This window comes from Macaca mulatta, chromosome 1 (genome assembly GCF_049350105.2).
Source record: "Macaca mulatta isolate MMU2019108-1 chromosome 1, T2T-MMU8v2.0, whole genome shotgun sequence".
Lineage (NCBI taxonomy): Eukaryota > Metazoa > Chordata > Mammalia > Primates > Cercopithecidae > Macaca > Macaca mulatta.
Genome location: NC_133406.1, coordinates 205,349,921 through 205,372,829, shown reverse-complemented (window position 1 = coordinate 205,372,829; position 22,909 = coordinate 205,349,921). Strand labels below are relative to the sequence as shown.

Genomic DNA, 22,909 nt, shown 5'->3' with positions numbered 1-22,909 from the left:
CACTCCAGCCTGGGAGACAGAGCGAGACTCCGTCTCGGAAAAAAATAATAATAAAAAATAAATAAATAAATAAAGGTATGGCCTTTAGAGATGGAAAGCTCCAGTTCAGACCTACCATTTAATACCTTTGTGGACTTTGGCCACATCACTTCATTTCTCCAGTTTTTAGTGTTGTCATTTGTAAAAAAGATAGTAATATCTGCATCCTGGGATTGTTATGAAGATTAAAAGAAATAAGTGTATAAGATAATCAGTACTGGGTATGGCACATGGTATGAATTCAATAAGTGGTTTTTATTTTTATTTTTTGAGACATAGTCTCACTTTGTTGCCAGGCTGCAGTGCAGTGGCATGGTCATGGCTCACTGCAACCTCCACCTCCTGGGTTCAAATGATCCTCCCACCTCAGCCTCCTGAGTAGCTGGGACCACAGGCACATGCCACCACACCCAACTAATTTTTACATTTTTTGTGGAGCTAGAGTTTCATCATGTTGTCCAGGCTGGTGGTTTTCAATTTTACTTATTTAGTTCTTTTACTCAGGCTACTATCATTTTACACTTAAATTTTTCAACAGATTCCTCACTGACCTCTATAGTTTGAGTCTTATCTCCTCCAATCTGTAGTCAGGTGATTTTTCTAATCTGAAGATCTAAACATGTGTTTCTCTTGCTTAAAGCCTTTCAAGGGCTCTATATTCCTTCTGGATAAGATTCAAAGTCCTTAATCTGGCATATAAAGCTTTTGCTCCATCTGACCCCTGCATCTTTCCAACTTAGAACCACATATAAATTCCCTTTTCTCCACATTTTCTCTCTCATTTTTGGCCCAGTGGACATGTTGCTTCTTCTGCTTGAGGTATTATCCCTTCACCCTTTACTTAGTAAGTCAGTCACTCTAAGAAATCCACTCTACCTTTCCAGGGCTTCAATGATCCTCTGCACTGACCTAGTGTGCCACCTGTTATAACTACCTGCTTCCTATCAGTATCACCTACTAGACTCTATTGTTCTTGAACATTAAAATTATGACTAATTCACTGGTAAATCCCCAGTACCTGCCACATAACCAGTGTACAATGAATAGATGTAGAATGAAAGACTAAATGACTCTGCTGCGTCAAAGAATACAAACTTTTTTCTTAGAGAAAGGATCTCACTTGGTCACCTGGGCTTTAAGGCAGTGGTATGATCATAGCTCACTGCAGCCTTAAACTCCTGGGTTTTAGTGATCCTCCCACCTCTACGTCCTGACCAACTGGGACTACAGGTATGAACCACCGCACCCAGCTAATTTTTTATTTTTTGTAGAGACAAGGTCTCACCACGTTTCCCAGTCTTGTCTCAAACTCATGGTCTCAAGCAGTCCTCCCACTCCACCTCAGCCTCTCAAAGTGCTTGGATTACAGGTGGGAGCCACTGCGCCCAGCCAAATACAAACATTTTAGAGCTGTCAATAACTGTACTTAGGCTGGGCATGGTGGCTCACGCCTGTAATCCCAGCATTTTGGAAGGCTGAGATGGGAGGACTGCTTGAGGCCAGGAGTTCGAGACCAGCCTGGGCAGTATGACGAGACTCTGTCTCTACAAAAAATACAAAAATTAGCCGAGTATAACGGCATGACCCTGAAGTCCCAGCTACTCAGGAGGCTGAGGTGGGAGGATTGCTTGAGCCTGGGAAGTCAAGACTGCAGTGAGCTGTGATCACACCACTGCAGTTCAGCCTAGGTGACAGAGCAAGACCCTGTCTCAAAAAACAAACAAACAAACAAAAAACAAACAAAAAAATCCCCAAACCTATACTGAATCCCACAAAGGCTGAGTCAATGTATGCAGTCATGTGGCCACAAATAACCTAGCTCATCCCAAATTCTAAAATCCTTAAGTTAGCCTTAAAAGCTGTTTAGTGTATATTTTCAGCCACCACTACCATGCTGGTACAGTCTTCTTACCATAAATGAAACTTTGAGAATCATACACTAACAAATACTGGATGTCAGCCAGTCAGATTTTTAGAGGATTCATTTCTAAAAGACTGTTTACAACTTAAGTGTAGACAGAAAATCATATGATATTCATTTTAGAAAATAGTCAACTCCTCTACCTTAGCCCTGCAAGTGAAAGGAGGCAAATTCACCTTCGATAGTTTGAGGATCTGGGAATGTTTCCCTTCCATTTCTCCACTGTAGTCTCTAGGATGAGTAATCAGCTGCCAGTCGTAGGTGTAGGTTTCTCCTATAGAAGGGCAGTTACAAAAATCATGAAAACACACACCTACACACAAAGAGGACAGCCACAGAGCCTGCCAATAACAAATCTCTTCTGATCTTGACGAGGCTTTAGTTTTTAAGATTTCACCCCAAAGCCTGTAGGGAAACCAAACCATCTGCTCAAAGAAAGAGCAAATTCTGCTGACTCAGCTACAGTTAGGGCTTCTTCCAACTCTTTCCCAACAATGCTTATTACTGCCCTATAACCACCCTCTCAGGGCCAATCCTCCCTGAAAAATAGCAGGTTGCTCATGGTGTGGCCTACCACTGAAAATACATGTCCTACCAACCATTATAGATGAACTCACTGGGAACAAAGGCCATTTTCTTGCAAAACTTCTTTTGCAACAAAGAACAGCAATGACTTCTAAATAACGTGGTTCAAAAATAGCTTTTTACAGAGTGCTAACAATGCTCATCTCACTGAGGTCATCACACCCTGGCGAGTTAAAAGAGCTACTTCATTCCTGCTGAGCTAAATAACACACTGCAGAAGATGGTAGGGGATGGCCCATTTAAAACAGGCCCAATGAAATTAATTAAAATCAAATGAAGCATTAAATGGTCCCCATTTGCAGGTCAGACTATATCACTAGGTAGGGCAAGGGTAGAATTCTATCTAAATGGCATCCCTCCCCAGAAAAAGTTGTCTTACATTTTTTGGATCAAAACACATTTCTGGCTAGGGAAGGGAGGGCTTTGGTTGGAAGGTTTAGTTTAAATTACTAACCAAAAATAAAAAAGAAAAAGGGGGAAAGAAAAAAACCTTAGCAGAGAGAGGTCATCTTTTTCTTATTTCATGAGTTCAAGTGTTAAAATCAGTACACAGAACCTAATTCCAATATATCCTTCATCTGAAGACCAATTTTATTTTATACACCTGGGAGACAAGATCTTCCTTCCTTCCTTCCTCCTCCAAAACAAGAATTTTTTTGGCCAGTTGTCAGCGCCAACAGCTCTCACAAATGTATATAGTATGTAGTAGTCAGGTTACGAGAGGAGAAGGAAAGCAGCAGCACAAGCAGGACTTGTACTCAGAGACATTTCTTCCAACTGTAGCTGGAAATTCTTTTCCACATAGAAAACAGTTTGGGAACAGATAATTTTATAATAGCTAAGGCTAGCAACATAAATTTCAAAACAGGACAATATTCCTAGGACAGAAAAGCTCAGGGGATGAATTATGCGTCGCAGGCAGAAATATATTCAAAGGTAGGAACAACTGAGTGTAACTCTGTTAGAAAGAGTGCTGGTTGCAGTGACTGAGGACAGTCATTCGTTTGTTTTGTTGACTGACTGACTGATTGACTGAGATGGAGTCTTGCTGTTGCCCAGGCTGGAGTGCACTGGCTTGATCTCAGCTCACTGCAACCTCTGTCTCCCGGATTCAAGTGATCCTCCTGCCTCAGCCTCCCAAGTGGCTAGGATTACAGGCACGCACCACCATGTCTGGCTAATTTTTGTATTTTTAGCATAAACAGAGTTTCACCATGTTCGCCAAGCTGTTCTCAAACTCCTGACCTCAAGTGATCTGCCTGCCTCAGCCTCCCAAAGTGCTGGGATTACAGGCCTGAGCCACCATGCCCAGTTGGACAGTGGTTTTGAAACTGGACCTGGAGGGATCCTAATGGGCTGCCATAGAGCAGGAGAGGGATAAAGAGCATGCAGAATTGGTCCTGCCTCATCACCCCCAACCTTTGAAAGTTTGAAACCATCCATCTCATATATCCAGTAAAGGTGGGAGAACCTGGGGAGAGGACAGGAGAAAATAATCTATTTCCTTTTTTTTTTGAGATGGAGTCTCTCTCTGTCACCCAGGATGGAGTGCAGTGGCGTGATCTCGGCTCACTGCAACCTCCGCCTCCAGGGTTCAAGCGATTCTCGTGCCTCAGCCTTCCCAGTAGCTGGGATTACAGGTGCCCGCCACCACGCCTGGCTAATTTTTAGTATTTTTATAGAGTAGAGATGGGGTTTCACCATGTTGACCAGGCTGGTCTTGAACTCCTGACCTCAGGTGATCTGCCCACCTCGGCCTCCCAAAGTGCTGGGATTACAGGCATGAGCCACTGCGCCCAGCCCTTTTTTTTTTTTTTTTTTTTTTTGAGACAGAGTTTTGCTCTGTTACCTAGGCTGGAGTGCAATGGCACAATCTTGGCTCACTGCAACCTCCGCCTCCTGGGTTCAAGTGATTCTCCTGCCTCAGCCTCTCAAGTAGCTGGGATTATAGGCGCCTGCCACCACACCCAGCTAATTTTTTTGTATTTTTGGTAGAGATGGGGTTTTGCCATGTTGGCCAGGCTGGTCTTGAACTCCTGACCTCAGGTGATCCACCTACCTCAGCCTCCCAAAGTGCCAGGATTACAAGTATGAGCCACCGTGCCTGGCCAAAGAATCTATTTCTAAACTAATGTGTTTTGAAACACCAATCTACAAGATGATAGTAACCCACAGAAATGTACATGCAAATATGGGTTAGGAAAGAAAATACAGTAGAGGCAAGCATGTCTTTCACAAAAGAATGGAAGTAATCAACAGCTCAGGGCAGTCCCTCACCTCCAACTTCAAAGGCCACTAAACCCATTCACCTTAACTTGTCACCAGAGGAAGAAAGGAAAAGGCTTCTCTAGAGGAATGTGAAATGAATTGATAAGGAAACCTCAATTTGAGAGCAGAAATATAGAACAGACAGGGCATTTTGCTTCTGGAAAAGTAGTTTTTGCATTAATATACTATTTGGTATTAGGCCTAGAAATGAAGAATACTGTATTGAAGATATGTGTACCCCCCATCCTAAATAGGGAAGGACATTCTACCTGACTAACCTTTCAATGAGAATAACACAAACCCAACTCACTCAATTTCCATCAAAGTATGTACCACTCATGTCATAAATAGTCTTAAGAGAACCCATATATGTTTGTAAGTCAAACTTTGGTATATTAACATATACTTCAAAGGTGAAAGGAATGTTCATATTACAAAAGTTTTCTTAAATAATGAAGTAATCACCCCTAATTTAGATATTTTATATACCTGAATTTTGTATATCATATTAGGCTTATCTTTTTTTTCCCCAGGGACAGGGTCTCACTATGGGAAACAATGGTTCTTACAACAGTCTTGTGAGGACAGGATATCACTCGGGTATACACAAATATTTATGGAATATGAGAGGTACTAGATAATGTAGGGTCTGAGATCATAGGCTTTGATGTCAAGCTTGGGTTCAAATCCCAGCTGAGCCAGTCATTATCTGTGTGAATCTAAGTAAATGACTTCTCTTAATTTCCATTTCTTTCTCAGTAAAATGGGGGTAATAATTCCTACCTCATAAGATTACTTTAAAGGCAAAATGAGATAGTAGATAAGTTGCCAGTTTAGTGCCTAGCATATAGCTGATGCTAATTAATACAGAACGTATTTATTAGGTTGTATTATATCCATTTTAAGAGAAAGAAACTGAGACTCAGATTAATCCATTTATTTTGGCCAAACAACCAGTAAATAGCAGATGTAGAACTTGGAAAGAAGTTATTCAAGATGACTGCTAATATAAATTTGTAACTTAAAAAAATATATATATTTTCCTGACAGGAAGTCAGAGGAGGGAAAAAGATAAGGGCCAGGAGTGGCAGTGTATGCCTGTAGTTCCAGCTATTAGGAAGGCTAAGGTGGGAGGATCTCCTGAGCTCAGGAGTTTGAGACCAGCCTGGACAACACAGCAAGACTCTATCTCTTTTAAAAACAAAAACAGTTATCCAAACGTAAGGGGATGTTTACCTTTAAGTGGTTCTTGGAGAACATATGCATTTAATTGAACTTCATTCTTAGGCAGGGTTATCTGGACACTCTCTCCAGCAGATACCACCAGTTCCTTTATAACTGGAAACAAAGTAAATATACCAGAGATAAGAAATAGATCCAGACTGTCTTATTTCTCTTCTTCTTTTGTGATCAAACTCATTTCACAATCAATTTTCAGCTACTGCCATCAATTACTAACCTTTCTTCTACTCTCTAATTGCTTGAAATTTGATTCTGTCCCCCCTTTTCCATTGAAAAGGATCTTTCAAAACTACTTCTTAGTAAATCTAATAGCTGTACCATAATACCCTCATTCTTCATCTCACATCTCAGTGGCTTCTACTACTGCTAACTGCCTCCATCTTAAAACTCTTGGTTATCATAATACCATATTATTCTATTTTTTCTCCTTCTCTCTTTTCCTCCATTGTATTTTTACTACAGTCTGTCCCTAAGCCCTCCTTAGGTACTACATTCCACAGAGTCAAATTCTGTTTCAAGTATCACCTTTATGCTAACAAATAACTTTCTAATAAGATACATATATAAAGTTTCTAGAAGGGAAGGCAAATGGTCACAAATCTGCCTTACTTTCTTTCCATTCCAATTGCTACAAGATTCATTGTTCACACTAGATTATTCCAAGAATTTTTTTTTTTTTTTTCTTTTTGAGTCAGGGTCTCACTCTGTTGCTCAGGATAGAGTGCAGTGGTGTAATCATAGCTCACTGCAGCCTCAAATTCCTGGACTCAAGTGATCTTCCCACCTCAGCCTCCCAAGTAGCTGGGACTACAGGCATGCACCACCACGCCCGGCTTGCTTATTCCAAGAATCTTATTTTATCTTCCCTCTGCTAGCTCTCTCCACTCCAATCTATTCTGTCTTCCTAAAACAACCAACACCATTAGTCTTTCCAAAATACTCACCCACCATGTTACTCTTCTATTTAAGACTCCTCCTCCTATATCATATTTAAGGCCAAACTTCCAACCTGCCATTAAAGAACCATCATCTGATCTCACTGTCTTATCCTTCCTATCTATTTTGCCTCTAGTTATATTGATTTTCTCTCTTGTGTTCCACAAAGCCATGGTCTACTCTCAGGGACTTTGCTAAAGTTATTTCTTTCAATTGGGGTGTTTGCCTTGCTTTATTCTAAATACAGCATTTTGTTTCTTGCTTAAAGCCTGTCTCCTCTCCAAGAAATCTTCACAGACCATTTCAGTTCAAACTGATCTAATCTTGAAGTATGCTAGCATTTCTGGAACACTCAAGTCAGCAAAGAGCTATATACCGTCTTTATACTATTCACCAGCTATTGCACATATGTCAGTTTCTCAAGCTCAGCACTCCTGATATTTTGGACCAGGTAATTCTTTATCATGGAGGGAAACGTCCTGAGCACTGTAAGGTGTTTAACAGTATCACTGACCAATACCCACCAGATTTCAGTAGCATCACTCCCTCCCCTCAACCAAAAATCTTTGCAGACCATTGAAAGCCACTGATTATATAAATCTTATTTCTCTGACCATAAATGTTCATTTGCTATGAGACTTCGAAACTAGGAGAGCTTAAAGCAAACAATAGGCTAGTCCACTCATATTTCAAGCCTGGGAGGCGAGAAGGGCCTCCTAGACAAATATGAAACTTGAGATTTATCTGCCTCTGCATGGGAACATTGCACTTGGGGAGAAATGAAACCATCCTTAATGGAAGCTTCAGCATTTGGATGCCCCAGGAGATGGAATAAGAACTCTCTGAAGTGACTTTCAAAAAAAAGAAAAGAAAGAAACATGATACTCAGAGAAAGTATAATGAACCAAAAAATGGCTATTCAATACAGTCCAACCCAAACCCTTCACAATTACACCAAAAATTACAGGCATCTCGACTGGATACAAAAATTACTTTGGTGCCTCAGGATTGAACCCCCAAAATTTCATGTTCTATGACTATCAGAGGACACACTGGAAAATTAAAAACTGGCAAAAATTCATTTTCACTGACTTTAATTTTACCCTCTTGACTTTTTCAGGAGATAAAGACCAACTTCTTGATTAACCAATTCCTCCTAATACCTTAGAACAGCACCTGTGAAGCACAGATTTATTTATACACTATGTATAAATCTACTTCTTATTAATGGCTTTAAAAATAAAGATGCTTCTCCAGGACACTGGTCTGAGCAAAAAAAATTTCTTGAGTAATACCCCACAAGGACACGCAACCAAAGCGAAAATGGACAAACGGGATCACATCAAGTTAAAAAGCTTCTGCACAGAAAAGGAAACAATCAACAAAGTGAAGAGACAACCCACAGAATGGGAGAAAATATCTGCAAACTCCCCATTTGACAAGGGATTAATAACCAGAATATAGAAGGAGCTCAAACAATTCCACAGGAAAAAAATTTAATAATCCAATTTAAAAATGGGCAAAAGATTTGAATAGAGATTTCTCAAAAGAAGACATACAAATGGCAAACAGGCATATGAAAAGGTTCTCAACATCACTGATCATCAGAGAAATGCAAATAAAAACTACAATGAGATATCATCTTACCCCAGTTAAAATGGCTTATATACAAAAAACAGGCAATAACAAATGCTGGTGAGGATGTGGAGAAAAGGGAACCGTCGTACACTATTGGTGGGAATGTAAATTAGTACAACCACTACGGAGAACAGTTTGGAGGTTCCTCAAAAAAATAAAAATAGAGCTACCATATGATTCAGTAATCCCACTGCTGGGTCTATACCCAAAAGAAAGGAAATCAGTGTATTGAAGAGGTATCTGCACTCCCATGTTTGCAGCACTGTTCACAACAGCCAAACTTTGGAAGCAACCTAAGTGCCCATCAACAGATGAATGAATAAAGAAAATGTGGTGCTTATATACAATGGAGTACTACTCAGCCATAAAAAAGAATGAAATCTTGTCATTTACAACAACATGGATGGAACTAGAGGTCATTATGTTAAGCGAATAAGCCAGGCACAGACAAACACTGCTTGTTCTCACTTATTTGTGGAATCTAAAAATCAAAACAACTTAACTCATGGAGATAGAAAGTAATGGTTAGATAGATGGATGGTTACAGAGGCTGGGAAGGGTAGAGTGTGGGGGTAAGGGGGTGGTGGTTAATGAGTACAAAACAAAAGCTAGAAAGAACAAATAAGACCTAGTATTTGATAGCACAACAGGGTGACTATAGTCAATAATATTTTAATTGCACATTTTAAAATAACTAAAAGAATATAACTGGATTGTTTGTAACACAAAGGATAAAGGCTTGAAGGGATGGATACTTCATTTTACATGATGTGATTATTACACATTGCATGTCTGCATTAAAACATCTCATGTATCCCATATATGTATACAACTACTATATACCCACAAAAGTTAAGTTTTAAAAATAAATAAAAATAAAAATAAAGATGCCATAAAAATGAGAGACCTACAACCAGACTTTCAGAAGGTAAGCAAGTACACTGATGCAAATCTTTCTTCCCAGCAGGCTCTGATTGATCACTTGAACATTATACTTAATTGAATCGTGTGCCTTTAAGTCAGAGTAGAATCTGGATCTGTGAAAATTAGCCTCGTAAACTTCCATAAGCTGGAGGCCTGCTGAGGAAAGGCTCTAGAGCCCCCAGTCCATAACTGCAGGGGTACTGACAGAATTGTTTTTTCTCCAACACACAGTATTCTAGTTATGCCTCCCTTCTTTCCTCTAAAAGGGAATACTTTGATCAAATGTTCTACTTTCCCCTTCTATCTCCAAGAGCAAAGGTCCTTACCTGGGTATGGTGCTGAGGTGCTCTGGAAAGAGGCCTGGGGGGTAGGGGTAGCATAACTGTAGGAGGGAGCCACTGGCTGGGGGACAGCAATCTGGGTTTTCTCAGAACTTTTCACTTGCTGAGTGCTGGGCATAGTAGCAAGACCCTCTGATATTTCAGGATGCATTGATGTGTTCTTTGGCCCACCAGACAGCTCTGCAGTCAGGTCTGTGGTTAGGGGACTGGAAATTGTAATTGCCTTGTGGACCTAAAGAAATAAAAAAAATTAATTTGAGTAGGTAAAAGTTACACAATTTTTTCAAGTTATGTCTCATGAAACAATAGTATATTAAATGTTTTCTTGAAAAATGCAAAAATGTCAAAAATATTAAAGAAATTAATCTTACCACCCACATAAAAGTGGTGTTAAATGTTGAGATAAATCTTCTGAGTTTTTTTCCTAGCCAAAGAGTTTTGTTTAAAACAAAATAGTAATTTTCTGCATTCTAAGTGTGCTGGAAAAGCAAAACAATGTATACTTTTACCCTGTTAACATTTCTATTCAATCTTTCTACAAATACTTATTGAGTACCTATTATGAAATAGCCCTTATGGATCCAAAATATAAATAAAACTAATCATTGTGCTCAACAGTAGGGGAGAGAGAACTGAAAGCATAATAAGTCAAAATAGTAAATATACCAGCTAGGCATGGGGGCTCACGCCTGTACTCCCAACACTTCGGGAGGCCAAGAGAGGAAACCACTTGAACCCAGGAGTTCAAGACCAGCCTTGGCAATATGGCAAGACCCTGTCTCTACAAAACATAAAAAATTAGCTGGGCATGGTGGCCATGCCTGTGATCCCAGCTACTTGGGAGGATGAGGTGGGAGAATCGCTTGAGCCTGGGAGGCCAAGGCTGCAGTAAACCGTGATCATGTCACCATACTCTAGCTTGGGTGACAGAACGAGACCTTGTCTCAAAAAGAAAAAAAAAGTAAATATACCGATAAATGTTTATGATGAGCCAAAAAAAAAAAAAAACCACACACACACACAAGCTAAAATTACTTAATCCATCTCTGAGGGAGAAAGGGTATGGAAAAGAATGATTTTTTTTATTATTATTATTAAAGAAAAAGGCTTCCTGAAGGAGAAGAGCCCTAAGCTGAGTTTTAGAGGATAAACAATTGTTTATTAGACAAAAGGCAGAGGACAGAGAATGAGTATAGGCACAAGACATGAAATTAACATAGTCTGTCTTGGGAACTGACAGCCATAAGCAAAGTGAGAGGCAAAAGTAATAGAAGATGAGCTGGAAAGACAGAGGCAAGGACCAGATGGAAAAAAGCATTAAATGTTATTTTAAGAAACTAAGTAATGGTAAGCAATTTAAGGGTGTATGCAAGGAAGTAACAAGGTCAAGTTTCTGTCTTACAAGTCATTTCTTAGCATATGGGTTTGAAGAAGTAAGGCAATAGCGGGAATATCACTTAGAAGAGTACTGCTTTCATCCAAATGAGAAATAATGAGTGGCCAAACAAGGGTGGTGGTATGGATTTTTTAAAAATCATATTCAGCCTGGTGTGGTGTCTCACACCTGTAATCCCAGCACTTTGGGAGGCCATGGCGGGTGGAACATTTGAGGTCAGGAGTTTGAGATCAGCCTGACCAACATGATGAAACCCCGTCTCTACTAAAAATACAAAATTTAGCTGGGCATGGTGGTACATGCCTGTAGTCCCAGCTACTCGGGAGGCTGAGGCACAAGAATGAACCTGAGAGGAGGCAGAGGCTGCAGTGAGCAGATATCATGCCACTGCACCTCAGCCCAGGTGACAGAGTGAGGCTGTCTCAAAGAAAAAAAAAAAAATCAAATTGGTTGAAATATAACTCACATAAAATAAACTACACACATTTCAAGTACATAAGGTCAATGTTTTGACAAATATATATACCCATGTAACCACAATTAAGAGAGAGAACATTTCTATCGGTCCCCAAAATTCATTCGTGCCCCTTTATAATAAATCCCTGTCTCCATCTCTAGGCTCAGGCAATCACTGATTTGTTTGTTGTCAAAGTGAGATTAGTTTGGGTTTTCTTGTATTTCACATAAAAGGAAGCATATACATACTACTTGTTTCTGGCTTTCACTCAACATGTTTTTGAAACTCATTCATGATATTGTGCATATCAGTAGTACATTCTTTTTTATTACTGAGTAGTTTTCCATTATAGAAACACACAAAAATTTGTTTTACATTTATCTACTGATGGGATTTTAAGTTGTTTTCTGTTCTTAGTTATAAAAGCTGCTATGAATGTTTAAGTATACATGTTTCCGTAAACATGTGTTTTAATTTATCTTAGGTAAATACTTAGGAGAATTGCTGGTTATACATAAGTATATGTTTGTAAGAACATATACTTTGTAAGAACTTTGTAAGAAACTATGAGCCGTTACCCAAAGTGGCTGTACATTTTATATTTCTACCAGCAACATACAAGAGTTCCAGTTGCTCTACAACTTCACCAACACTTGGTAGTCCTGGTCTTTTTATTTTTTGTCATTCTAGTGGTTATAAAGTAATATATCACTGATGACTTTCCTGATGACTAATAACATTGAACATATTTTCATGTGCTTATTGACCATTTTTTCTTTGAAGAGGCAAAGAAGTAAAGTTTATCCAAATTTTCACCCCCCCCTTTTTAAAGCTTTATTAAGGTATAACTGACATATAATAAATTGAACATACATAAACTGTACAATTTGATAAATTTTGATGTACATATACACATTTGAAACCATCAGTACAATCAAGCTAAAGCTAATGCATCAGGATATGCATTAGCTTCCAAAGATTCCTCATGCTCCTTTGTAATGCCTTGTCCTCCCCGCCCTAAGCAACCATTCTCTGCTTTCTGTTTCTTTTGTTTCTGAAATGGAGTCTCGCTCTGTTGCCCAGGCTGGAGTGCAGTGGCACAATCTCAGCTCCCTGCAAGCTCCACTTCCCAGGTTCACACCATTCTCCTGCCTCAGCCTCCCGAGTAGCTGGGACTACAGGTGCCCGCCACCACGCCCAGCTAATTTTTTGTATTTTTAGTCGAGACGGAGTTTCACCATGTTGGCCAGGGTGGTCTCAATCTCCTGACCTCGTGATCCACTCGCCTCGGCCTCCCTAAGTGCTGGGATTATAGGCGTGAGCCACTGCACCCAGCCTGCTTTCTGTTTCCATAGTTTGCATTTCCTAGAAGGTTCTATAAATGGAATCACAAAGTACCCACCCTTTTTTTTTTGAGGGGAGTAGTCTGGCTTATCTCACTCAGCAAAATTATTTTGTATGAATAACAAAATATACATAAAATGTTATATATGCAAAATGTTTTGTGTATCAATAATTCATTCCTTAGCATTGCTAAGTAGTTTTCTGCCTTATAAATATACTATAATTTGTTTAGTACCACCACCAGTGTATTTCAATTATCATACAACCTTGACAGAATTTGGTGTGGAAATCTTTTTAATTTTAGCCATTCTAGAGGTATGTAGTGGCATCTCACTGTGGTCGTAATTTACATTTTCCTAGTGATTAGTGATGTTGAACATCTTTTTATGTATTTATCAGACACCTGTATAACCTCTTTGGTGAACTACGTTCAAATCTTTTGCCTGCTTTTTAAAATGGGTTACTAGTTTTCTGATCAAGTTACAAAAGCTCATTTATTTCTATAAATGAGTCCTTTGTCAGACACATAATTTGCAAATGTTTTCTCAGTCTGTACCTTGCTTTTTCATTTTGTTAGTGTTAGTTTTTCATTAACAAAAATTCGTAATTTTGATAAGCTCCAATTTATCATTTGTTTCTTTTACAGTTCATGCTTTCAGTGACATGGCTAAGAAATCTTTGCCAAACCAAGATCACAAAAACGTTCTCCTGTGTCCTCTTCCATAAGTTTTATAGCTTTTAGTCTTAAATTTAGATCTATGATCTGTTTTGAGTTGATTTTCCTATAGAGGTAAGGGTCAAGGTTCACGTTTTTACATATCATTATCTAACTGTTTTAGCACTATTTGTTGAAAAGATTATCCCTTCCCCACTGAACTGCACTGGCACATCAATTGACCATATATATGTGGGTCTATTTCTGGACTCTATAATGTTCCATTAACTTAGTCTAGTTTTATACCAGCACCACTGTCTTGATTACTGTGGCTATATAGTAAGTCTTCTAGCTAGATAGTTTAAGTCCTCCAACTTTGTTGTTCTTTTTCAAAATCATTTTGATCTTTCTAGATCCCAATCTGTATAACATGGTTATATTTGTTTCCTAGAGCCGCCATAATGAATTACTGTAAACTTTGTGGCTTAAAACAATAGAAATTCATTCTCTCACAGTTCTGGAGGCCAGAAGTCTGAAACCAAGGTGTTGGCAGGCCATACTGCCTCTGAAGGCCCTAGAGGAGAATCTTTCTTTGCCTCTTCTAGCTCCCAGAGGCTCTTAGCATTCCTTGGCTTGTAGCAACATAACTCTACTCTTCATGCGGCCTTCTTCCGTGTCCGTGTAGATGGACCCAAAGCTCCCTTTCCTATCTCTTGTATAAAGACACCAGTCATTGTATTAAGGGCCCACCCTAAATACAGGATGATTTCACCTGGAGATTCTCAATTAATTACATCTGCCAAGACCCTATTCCCAAATAAGGTCACATGCTGAGGGGGCGAGGGGAGGACATCAGTCAACCCATTACATCATTTACTTATTTCTCAAATTTCTTCATTTACTTATTTCTCTTCATTTACTTATTTCTCAAATTCTCTCAGCAGAGTTTTGTAGTTTTCAGTATATAGTTTTTGCACATATTTTGTTAAGTTTATGCCTAAGTATTTCATGGCTTCGGGTGTTACACATTTTTTAAAACTTCAAGCTAGGTATGGTGGCGCACACCTAGAGTTCCAGCTATTTGAGAGGCTGAGGGAGGACTGCTTGAACCCAGAAGTTCAAGGCCAGCCTAGGCAACATAGTGGGACCCCATCTCTAAAATAAATAAATAATAAAACTTCAATTCCCAATTATTCATTGCTAATACAGAAACACAAGTGATTTCTGTATATTGACCTTATATCCTACAATCTTGCTAATTTACTTAACAGTGGCTTTTATGTAGATTCTTTAGAATTTTCTAGAAATAATCCAATCATCTGTGAACAAAGGCAGTTTTGCTTCTTCACTCCCAATCTCTATTTCTTTCATTTCTTCTTCTTGCATTATAATTGGCTAGGACCTCTACTACAATGTTGACCAAAAGTGGTTAGAGCCACTTCCCTATTTGTTAAGTAACTGTGATCTCATTTTCCTTTAAACCTTTGAACACGATTTAATTTTTTAATCATATTTTTTAACAGCTGCTTTGAAGTCTCTGCCAAATCTCATAGCTAGGTCTATTTAGAAATCATTTCTATTAATGACTTTTTTCCACTGAGCATGGGCCGCACCTTCCTGATTTTTCCTTGCATGTCTCATAATATCTGGTTGAAAACTAGAGGTTTCAGATAATCTACTGGAGTAGCTATCGATTGTTTTATTTATCTGATGGGCTGTTGATTGTTTTTAATAACTTGCCTGTACTTAAACTGCAGAATCTAATTCTCCCATAGTATGTTGCCACTGATGCTCTGCTCAGTTTTTGTTTTCTTATTTTTATTTTAGCCTGGCTTTCTAGGGCGGCCTGTGCCTGCATCGTTTAGTAGTCAGACAATGATCTGGGCAGGGGGTGTTCATAGACCTCAAATCCATAAAGTTTTGCCATCTGTCAATCTATCTGTGTACTGCCTGAGGAATGCATTCAAAGTTACAGCCAGTTCTCAAGTCCCCCTTAATTTTTACTTTTTATTGGGTTCCCTTGGGTCCCTCCTGCACACGCAGGTAACTTCTCAAAGATATGCGGAGAGCTTATCTTAGCCCTTCTATGGCTCTGTTATTTTCAAGATCTTCCCATTTAGTTTCTGGCAGGTCCACCACCTACTCCAACAGGCACTGCAACCTTCAGCTACTCCAACAGGCACTGCAACCTTCAGCTACTCCAACAGGCACTGCAACCTTCAGCTACTCCAACAGGCACTGCAACCTTCAGCTACTCCAACAGGCACTGCAACCTTCAGCTAGCAAAGCTGTGGATTCTCTCCATTCATTCTCAACCAAGTTTGCCACTTTTAGTTGGCAAAGCTGTGAGTTTTCACCTGTCCCACATTAAGTCTACCCCCTCTGGCAGAAAATTTGCTAGTGTTTTTTTTTTTTTTTTTTGCTTTTTTGTTTCTTTTCCTTTTCAGTTGAGATGGGGTCTCACTATGTTGAGTTCCAAGCTGGTTGGAACTCCTGAGCTCAAGCAGTCCTCCCACCGCAGCCTCCCTTGTAGCTGAAATTACAGGCATGTGCCACTGCACTCTGGCTCCTTAAGATGCTAGTTTTCATGTTGAGCCACACACTTGTAAAACTACAATTCTTGTCACCAGAGCTGAGTAACAGAGGTAAGGACAGATGGGAAACACTCCAAGAAGACCACAGACTCTCACTGTACCTACTCAAAGTATTACTAGCCTTTCAAGAATAAATTCTTAGGCTGGGGTGTGGTGGCTCAAGCCAGCGCTTTGACATGCCGAGGCAGGAGGATCGATTGAACCCAGGAGTTTTTCAAGAACCTAGGCAACATAGTGAGACCCTGTGTCTACAAAAAATAGAAAAAGTTAGCTGGGTGTGGTGGTATACACTTGTACTCCCAGCTACTTGGGAGGCTCAGGTGGTTGGTGCCTGGGAAGTCAAGGCTGCAGTAAGCCATGATCACACCAACCTGGATGACAGAGTAAGACCCTGTCTCAAAAAAAAAAAAAAAAGAATAAATTTTTCTCAATTTGTTTCTGCTTCTATTTTATTTCTAGATATGTTAAAAATATTTGGTTTTAACAATTTTGCCCAGTTTTATACTTGTTTTTTACACGAAAACTACAGATCCCTTCTTGCTGCCGTTTTGTAAGCCCTCTTGTTTCTATTTTCCCATTGTTAACATTTCTTTTTTGAAATTCCTCATCTGTTTATTCACTGAAACTATTTTCTGGCCCAATACAGTAGCACACACCTGTAATCCTAGCACACTGGGAGGCCGAGTTGGGAGGATTGCTCAAGGCCAGAAGTTCAAGACCAGCCTGTACAACATAGCAAGACCCCATTTCTAAAAAAAAAAATATATATATATATATATATACATATATATTGTAATTAGCTGGGAGTGGTGGCACACCCCTGTAGGCCTAGCTACATAGGAAGCTGGGGTGGCAGGATCGCTTGAGCCCATGAGTTTGAGGCTGCAGTAAGCCAAGACAGTACTACTGCACTCTAGCCTGGGCAACAGAATGAGACCCAAAAAAACAAAAACAAAACAAACATTTTCCTTTAATTATGTGAACATACATATGATAGCTACTTTGAAGCCTGACTACTAACTCCAACATCTGAGTCAACTTGGAGCCACTCTCTATTGACTGCCTTTTTTCCCTGAGTATAGATCACCCTTTCCTGTTCCTGTGCTTGTCTGGTAATTTTTGGTTTAATGTTGGACATTCTGATACATGCAGTGGCTCTGGATTCTACTATATTTTCCTTGGGATTATTGGCAGGGGGGTGGTTTCCTAGTAGACAAATAACTTCTTTGAACTAAACTGTAGACTTTGCTCCTTACAGTGTTCCACAACTGATATCTCTGTGTAGTTCTTACAGCTTTTATGTTACTTTATTTTTAGACAGTCTTGCTCTGTCGCCCAGGGTAGAGTACAATGGTGTGACCTCAGCTCACTACAACCTCTGCCTCCTGGGTTCGAGTGATTCTCATGCCTCAGTCTCCCTAGCGGCTGGAATTACAGGCGTGCACCACCACACCCAGCCAATTTTTATATTTTTAGTTGAGACGGGGTTTCACCATGTTGGCCAGGCTGGTCTCTAACTCCTGGCCTCAAGTGATCCACCTAGCTCAGCCTCCCAAAGTGCTGGGATTACAGGCATAAGGCACCGCGCCCAGCCTGGCCACTACAGGTCTGCCTGTGTAACTGATGATTGACCAAGAATTTGGCCAGAGATTTTACTCAGATTTGGGGCCTGTTCTCATTGTACTTTCTTTGTTTCTGGGGATTCCTCCCTAATTTTCAGCCTTAAGATTATGTCCACTGATACCTCAAGTCCATAAAATTTCACATATCTGCCACCTGATTCCCCATGGTTGGAGAATGCATTCAATTTAAAAAAGAAGCAAACTCATGAAGTTCACCTTGTGTAGATTCTGTCTTTCAAAGACAAAACTCTACCTCCCTAATCTCTGCCTTTTATTCACCAGGCCTCATGGAGTCTGCCCATGCAGGTGTAGTTTAGAGGTACATCCAGGGATTTTAGCAGAGTTTACAGTCAGGTTATGAGGTTCACCCTTTTCTGTGGTTTTCTTACTTTCAAGCCCTCCTGCTAAATTTTCAGAAGCTTTTTCTATCACGAACTCTGTTTCTGCCACCATAAGAAAGTAAGGCTGGAGTTTTCCACTGCCACTTTCCTCTACTGTGGGAGTTGTTGAATGCCCTCAGGCAAATTTTTTTTAAGCTGCAAATTCACGATTCTTATCACTCCCAGTTGCCATTTTTCAAAAGTAAGCACTCCTCTAGCTTCTATCTGCTTTTGGAACCTTTCCAGTTCCTTTTAATACATTTTTTACAGATTTTCTAATATTATCTGTGGGAAGGTTTCAGAGACCACTTCACTCTGCCACCATTACTGGAAATTCCCCCTGTGGGATGGATTTTAAAATATTAAGAATCTAATATTTGTGGAGCTGTAATAGATCTGGGGTTTGGGGAAGAGTCTGAGATGACACCCATGTTTCTAGCCTGAGTGACGGACTGACTACAGTAGTGTCAAAAATGAAATAGACTATAGAAGAGCAACTTTAAGGAAATTACAGGAAAGTTATGTTTTAGACAAACTGAAGCTAAAATACCTCTGGGAAATTCAAACAGAAACTAAGACTTGGAATCATGCTCCTAAAGCCATGGGAGTGGATGAACTATGACAGGAAGAACATGTAAATAAAAGAAATAGTAATCAAAAATAGAACATTTAGGAATACAAAGGCTGTAAGATGATAAAATGACCAACAAAATTGACCAAGAAGGAATTGTCAGGAAGAAGGAAAAGGACCAGGAATGTGTGGTTCCCACAAGAAAGAAGGGACAATTGCAACCAGTATGAAATAATGCAGACAGGGCCAATCAAATAAAGACTGAAAAGAATACACTGCAATCGGCAACTGTGAAGTCACTGGTGACCCTGGCAAGCTTCAGTGGAAACCAAATATCACAGGGCTGAGGATTAGATGTAAGTGAATAAAGAAGAGAGAGCAAGTGTAGAATACCTTTGATATTTCTAGATAAAAAGGAAGAGAGACAAATGAATGGTAGCTAAAGATGCAAGGGGACAAGATCAAGGACATATTTGCATGTATCGAGTTTGAACAATGAGCATCAAGTTCTGAGACTGAAAATTTAATGATAGAGTTGAGTATTATGCAAATATTGAGGAGAGGATCTGGGTCCAAACTTGGGAAGTAAATATTAGAGAAGGCTTTCAAAAAGAAGTAAAGCCTGGGAAGAGTCTTGAAGACTAAGTAGTAGTTAGGTAGGTGAATGCCACAAGGTAAAAAAACAAAACAAAAACAAAAACAAAAAAAACATGGTGGACTTTCTGTTCCAATCGAGATGAAGTAACAGCAAGAAGATTTATCCTTCTGAAAAAAATTTAGAAACCAGACAAAATATATTAAACGATGGCTTTCAAGACACCAGACATCAGGTGATAAAAAACAGTGATCCCTAAGAAATGAAAAACAAGTAAGGTGAACCCTATGACTGCCCCAGCTTACTGTCTAGAAAATGTTTCTGGGCCATGGCACAGGAAGAAGAAATCCAAGCACAGACCAGTAGTCTTTAGAGTTGAAGAACTGAGCTGGAAGTCTGGGAAAGAAGAGTGCTATAAAGAGACAGAACTCTGAAAATCTGAAGGAGACCCCATTAAGTACTCAAGGGAGTACTGATAATCAGATATATAAGAAGAAACCGCACAGGGCCAGGGAAAAAACTAACCTGTATTCTTTGTTTTGTCTGTTTGGGGTTTTTTTTTGAGATGGAGTCTTACTCTGTCACCCAGGCTGGGGTGCAGTGGTACAATCTCCACTAACTGTAACCTCTGCCTCCCAGGTTCAAGTGATTCTCCTGCCTCAGCCTCGCAAGTAGCTGAGATCACAGGCTCCTGCCATTGTGCCCAGCTAATTTTTGTATTTTGAGTAGAGAAAAGGGTTTTACCATGTTGGCCAGGTTGGTCTCAAACTCCTGACCTTAAGTGATCCTCCCGCCTCAGCCTCCCAAAGTGCTGGGATAACAGGCATGAGCCACCATGCCTGGCTTTTGTTTGTTTCTAAGACAGGGTCTCGCTCTATCACCCAGGTTGGAGTGCGGTGACATGACCTTGGCTCACTGCAGCCTCGACCTCCCAGGCTGAAGTAATCCTCCTACCTAAGCCCCCCAAGTAGCTTTTTGTACTTTTTGCAGAGATGAGGTTTTGCCATGTTGCCCAGGCTGCCCTGTAGTTCTCTCGATTACAGAGAAAAGTACTCAAGTTTAGATGGATAAGAAATAGTACCTCTTCCAAAAAGCTAGATTGGAAAACTTTGTAATTCACAGGGCATCAGTTAAAATACTAATAAAAGTCTTGCTTTAGTAGGGTAGAAAAATTAACCCTAGACTAAATGCAGCTCTGGACTCACATGACAAAGCTTAAAAGCAAGGCTCAAAAGTATCACTGTTTGCAAATAATTTAACCACCACCCAGAACAAAGTTCAAGAACACTTATAGTGATACAAAAATATCCAAAACCCCAGTAGGTAAAATTTACAATGTCTAGCACTTAATCCGAAATAACCAGACATGCAAAGAAGCAGGAAAATAAATACTATAATGAGAAAAAAAAAGTAAATCAATTAAAACTGATCCAGAAATTATAGAGATGACAGAACTGGTAGATAGGGATATTAAAATAAGTATTATGATTATATTTCTATGTTTAAGATGTTATAGGAAAGGTTGAATATATTAAGTAGAGACATAAGACATAAAAAAGACTTCATATCAAACTTTTAAGATAAATATTACAATGTTTGATATTAAAGAAAATACACTTGATATGTTTTGGCTCTGTGTCCCACCCAAATCTCATGTTGAATTGTAATTCCCAGTGTTGGTGGAGGAACATAATGGGAGGTGATTGGATCATGAGGGTGGATTTCCCCTTCCTGTTCTCATGATAGTGAGTTCTAATGAGCTCTGATGGTTTATAAGTGTGTAGCACTTCCCACTTGACTCTCTCTCTTTCCTGCTCCACCATGTGAAGGCTGTGCCTGCTTCCCCTTTGACTTCCACCATTACTGTAAGTTTCCTGAGGCTTCCCAGCCATGCTTCCTGTCCAGCCTGCACAACTGTGAGTCAACTAAACCTCTTTGCTTCATAAATTACCCAGTCTCACATAGTTCTTTATAGCAATGTGAGAACAGACTAATGCAATACTGTAAGAATTTAATGGCAGATTAAACAATGCAGAAGAAAAGATTAGTAACCTTAAGTAATCTCAATAGACACTATTCAAAATGAAACAGAGACAAAAAAAGCTGAAAATAAATGAATGGGGCATCAGCAAACTGTGAAATAAATTCAAGTGGCCAAATATGCTTGTAACTAGAGGTCCCAAAGGTAGAGGGACAGAAAAATATTTGAATAATCATCAATAATTTCCCAAATTTGAAGAAAACTATAAACCCACATTCTAAACCAGATTAAAGTTCAACAAGCCCCAACCACATGAAACATAAAATTACTCCATAGAATAACATAATTAAATCGCTTAAAACAGTGGTAAAGAGAAAAGTATATAAGCAGCCAGAGAAAAAAGAAACATCATATATGTGGAACAAAGATAAAAACTAGAGCAGATATATCACCTGAAACAATGCAAGCTAGAAGACATTGACATGATATCTTTAAAGTACTGAAAGCAAAAAAACAAACCTGTCGACTTAGATTTGTTTAAACAGGGAAAATATTTTTCAAAGATGAAGGTGAAATAATATAATTTAAGGTAGTTCTTTATAGGTTAAAGATGTATACTATAAACTCAACAGTAACCACTAGAACTACACAACAAAGAACTATAGTTGTATTAAATTTTTATCACTGTTGTAACGAATTACCACAAACTTAGTGGCTTAAACAACACAAATGTATTATCTTATACTTCCGTAGAATAGGAATCCAACACAGATCTCACAGGGCTAAAATCGAGGGGTTGACAGGGCCATATTCCCTTCTGGATGATTTAGGGAAGAACCTGTTTCCTTGTATTTTTTAGTTTTTAGAAGCCAGCCACCTTCCTTGGCTCATGGTCCCCTCCCCCATCCGCAGAGGAAGCAGTTTCATGTGTCTGTGTCTTTCTGCCATAGTGACATCTTCTTCTTCCACTTTAAGGAGCTTTGTGTTTACACTGGGCCTACAGGAAAAATGCAGGATAATCTTCCTATTTTGAGGTCACCTTATTAGCAGCCTTGATTCCATCTGAAACCTTAATTCCTTTTTGCCATGTTATTTAACAGATTCACAGGTTCCTGAGATTATTATGCTGACATCTTTAGGGGCCGTTATTCTTTTTTGTTTGTTTTTTGTTTTTGAGACAGGGTCTCGCTGTGTTGCCCAGGCTGGATGCAGTGGTACAATTACAGCTCACTGCAGGCTCAAGTGGTCCTCCTGCCTCAGCCTCCTGAGTAGATAAGACCACACGCATATGCCATCACCACCACATTTGGCTTATTTTTTTATAGAGATGGGAGTCTCACTATGTTGCCCAGACTGGTCTCAAACTCCTGTGCTCAAGTGATCTTCCCACCTTCGCCTCCTAAAGTGCTGGGATTATAGG

General features: G+C 39.5%; 1 protein-coding gene across 21 annotated transcripts in view; it reads right to left on the bottom strand.

Annotated features, from left to right (window-relative positions):
* KIAA0319L (KIAA0319 like) overlaps window positions 1-22,909 on the bottom strand; it is a 128,292-nt gene that overhangs the window by 32,967 nt on the left and 72,416 nt on the right. For 8 of the 21 annotated variants that reach the window (XM_077963614.1, XM_077963605.1, XM_077963645.1 and 5 more), the window contains 3 exons: window positions 9,880-10,126; window positions 6,050-6,151; window positions 2,137-2,234 (listed from right to left, as the gene is read on the bottom strand). In XM_077963614.1, coding sequence (XP_077819740.1) covers window positions 2,137-2,234; window positions 6,050-6,151; window positions 9,880-10,126 — 447 coding nt within the window. Of the gene's footprint in view, window positions 1-2,103; window positions 2,235-6,049; window positions 6,152-9,879; window positions 10,127-22,909 lie in introns of all 21 variants that reach the window. The other 13 variants (XM_028836094.2, XM_077963630.1, XM_077963594.1 and 10 more) reach the window with 2 other exon arrangements.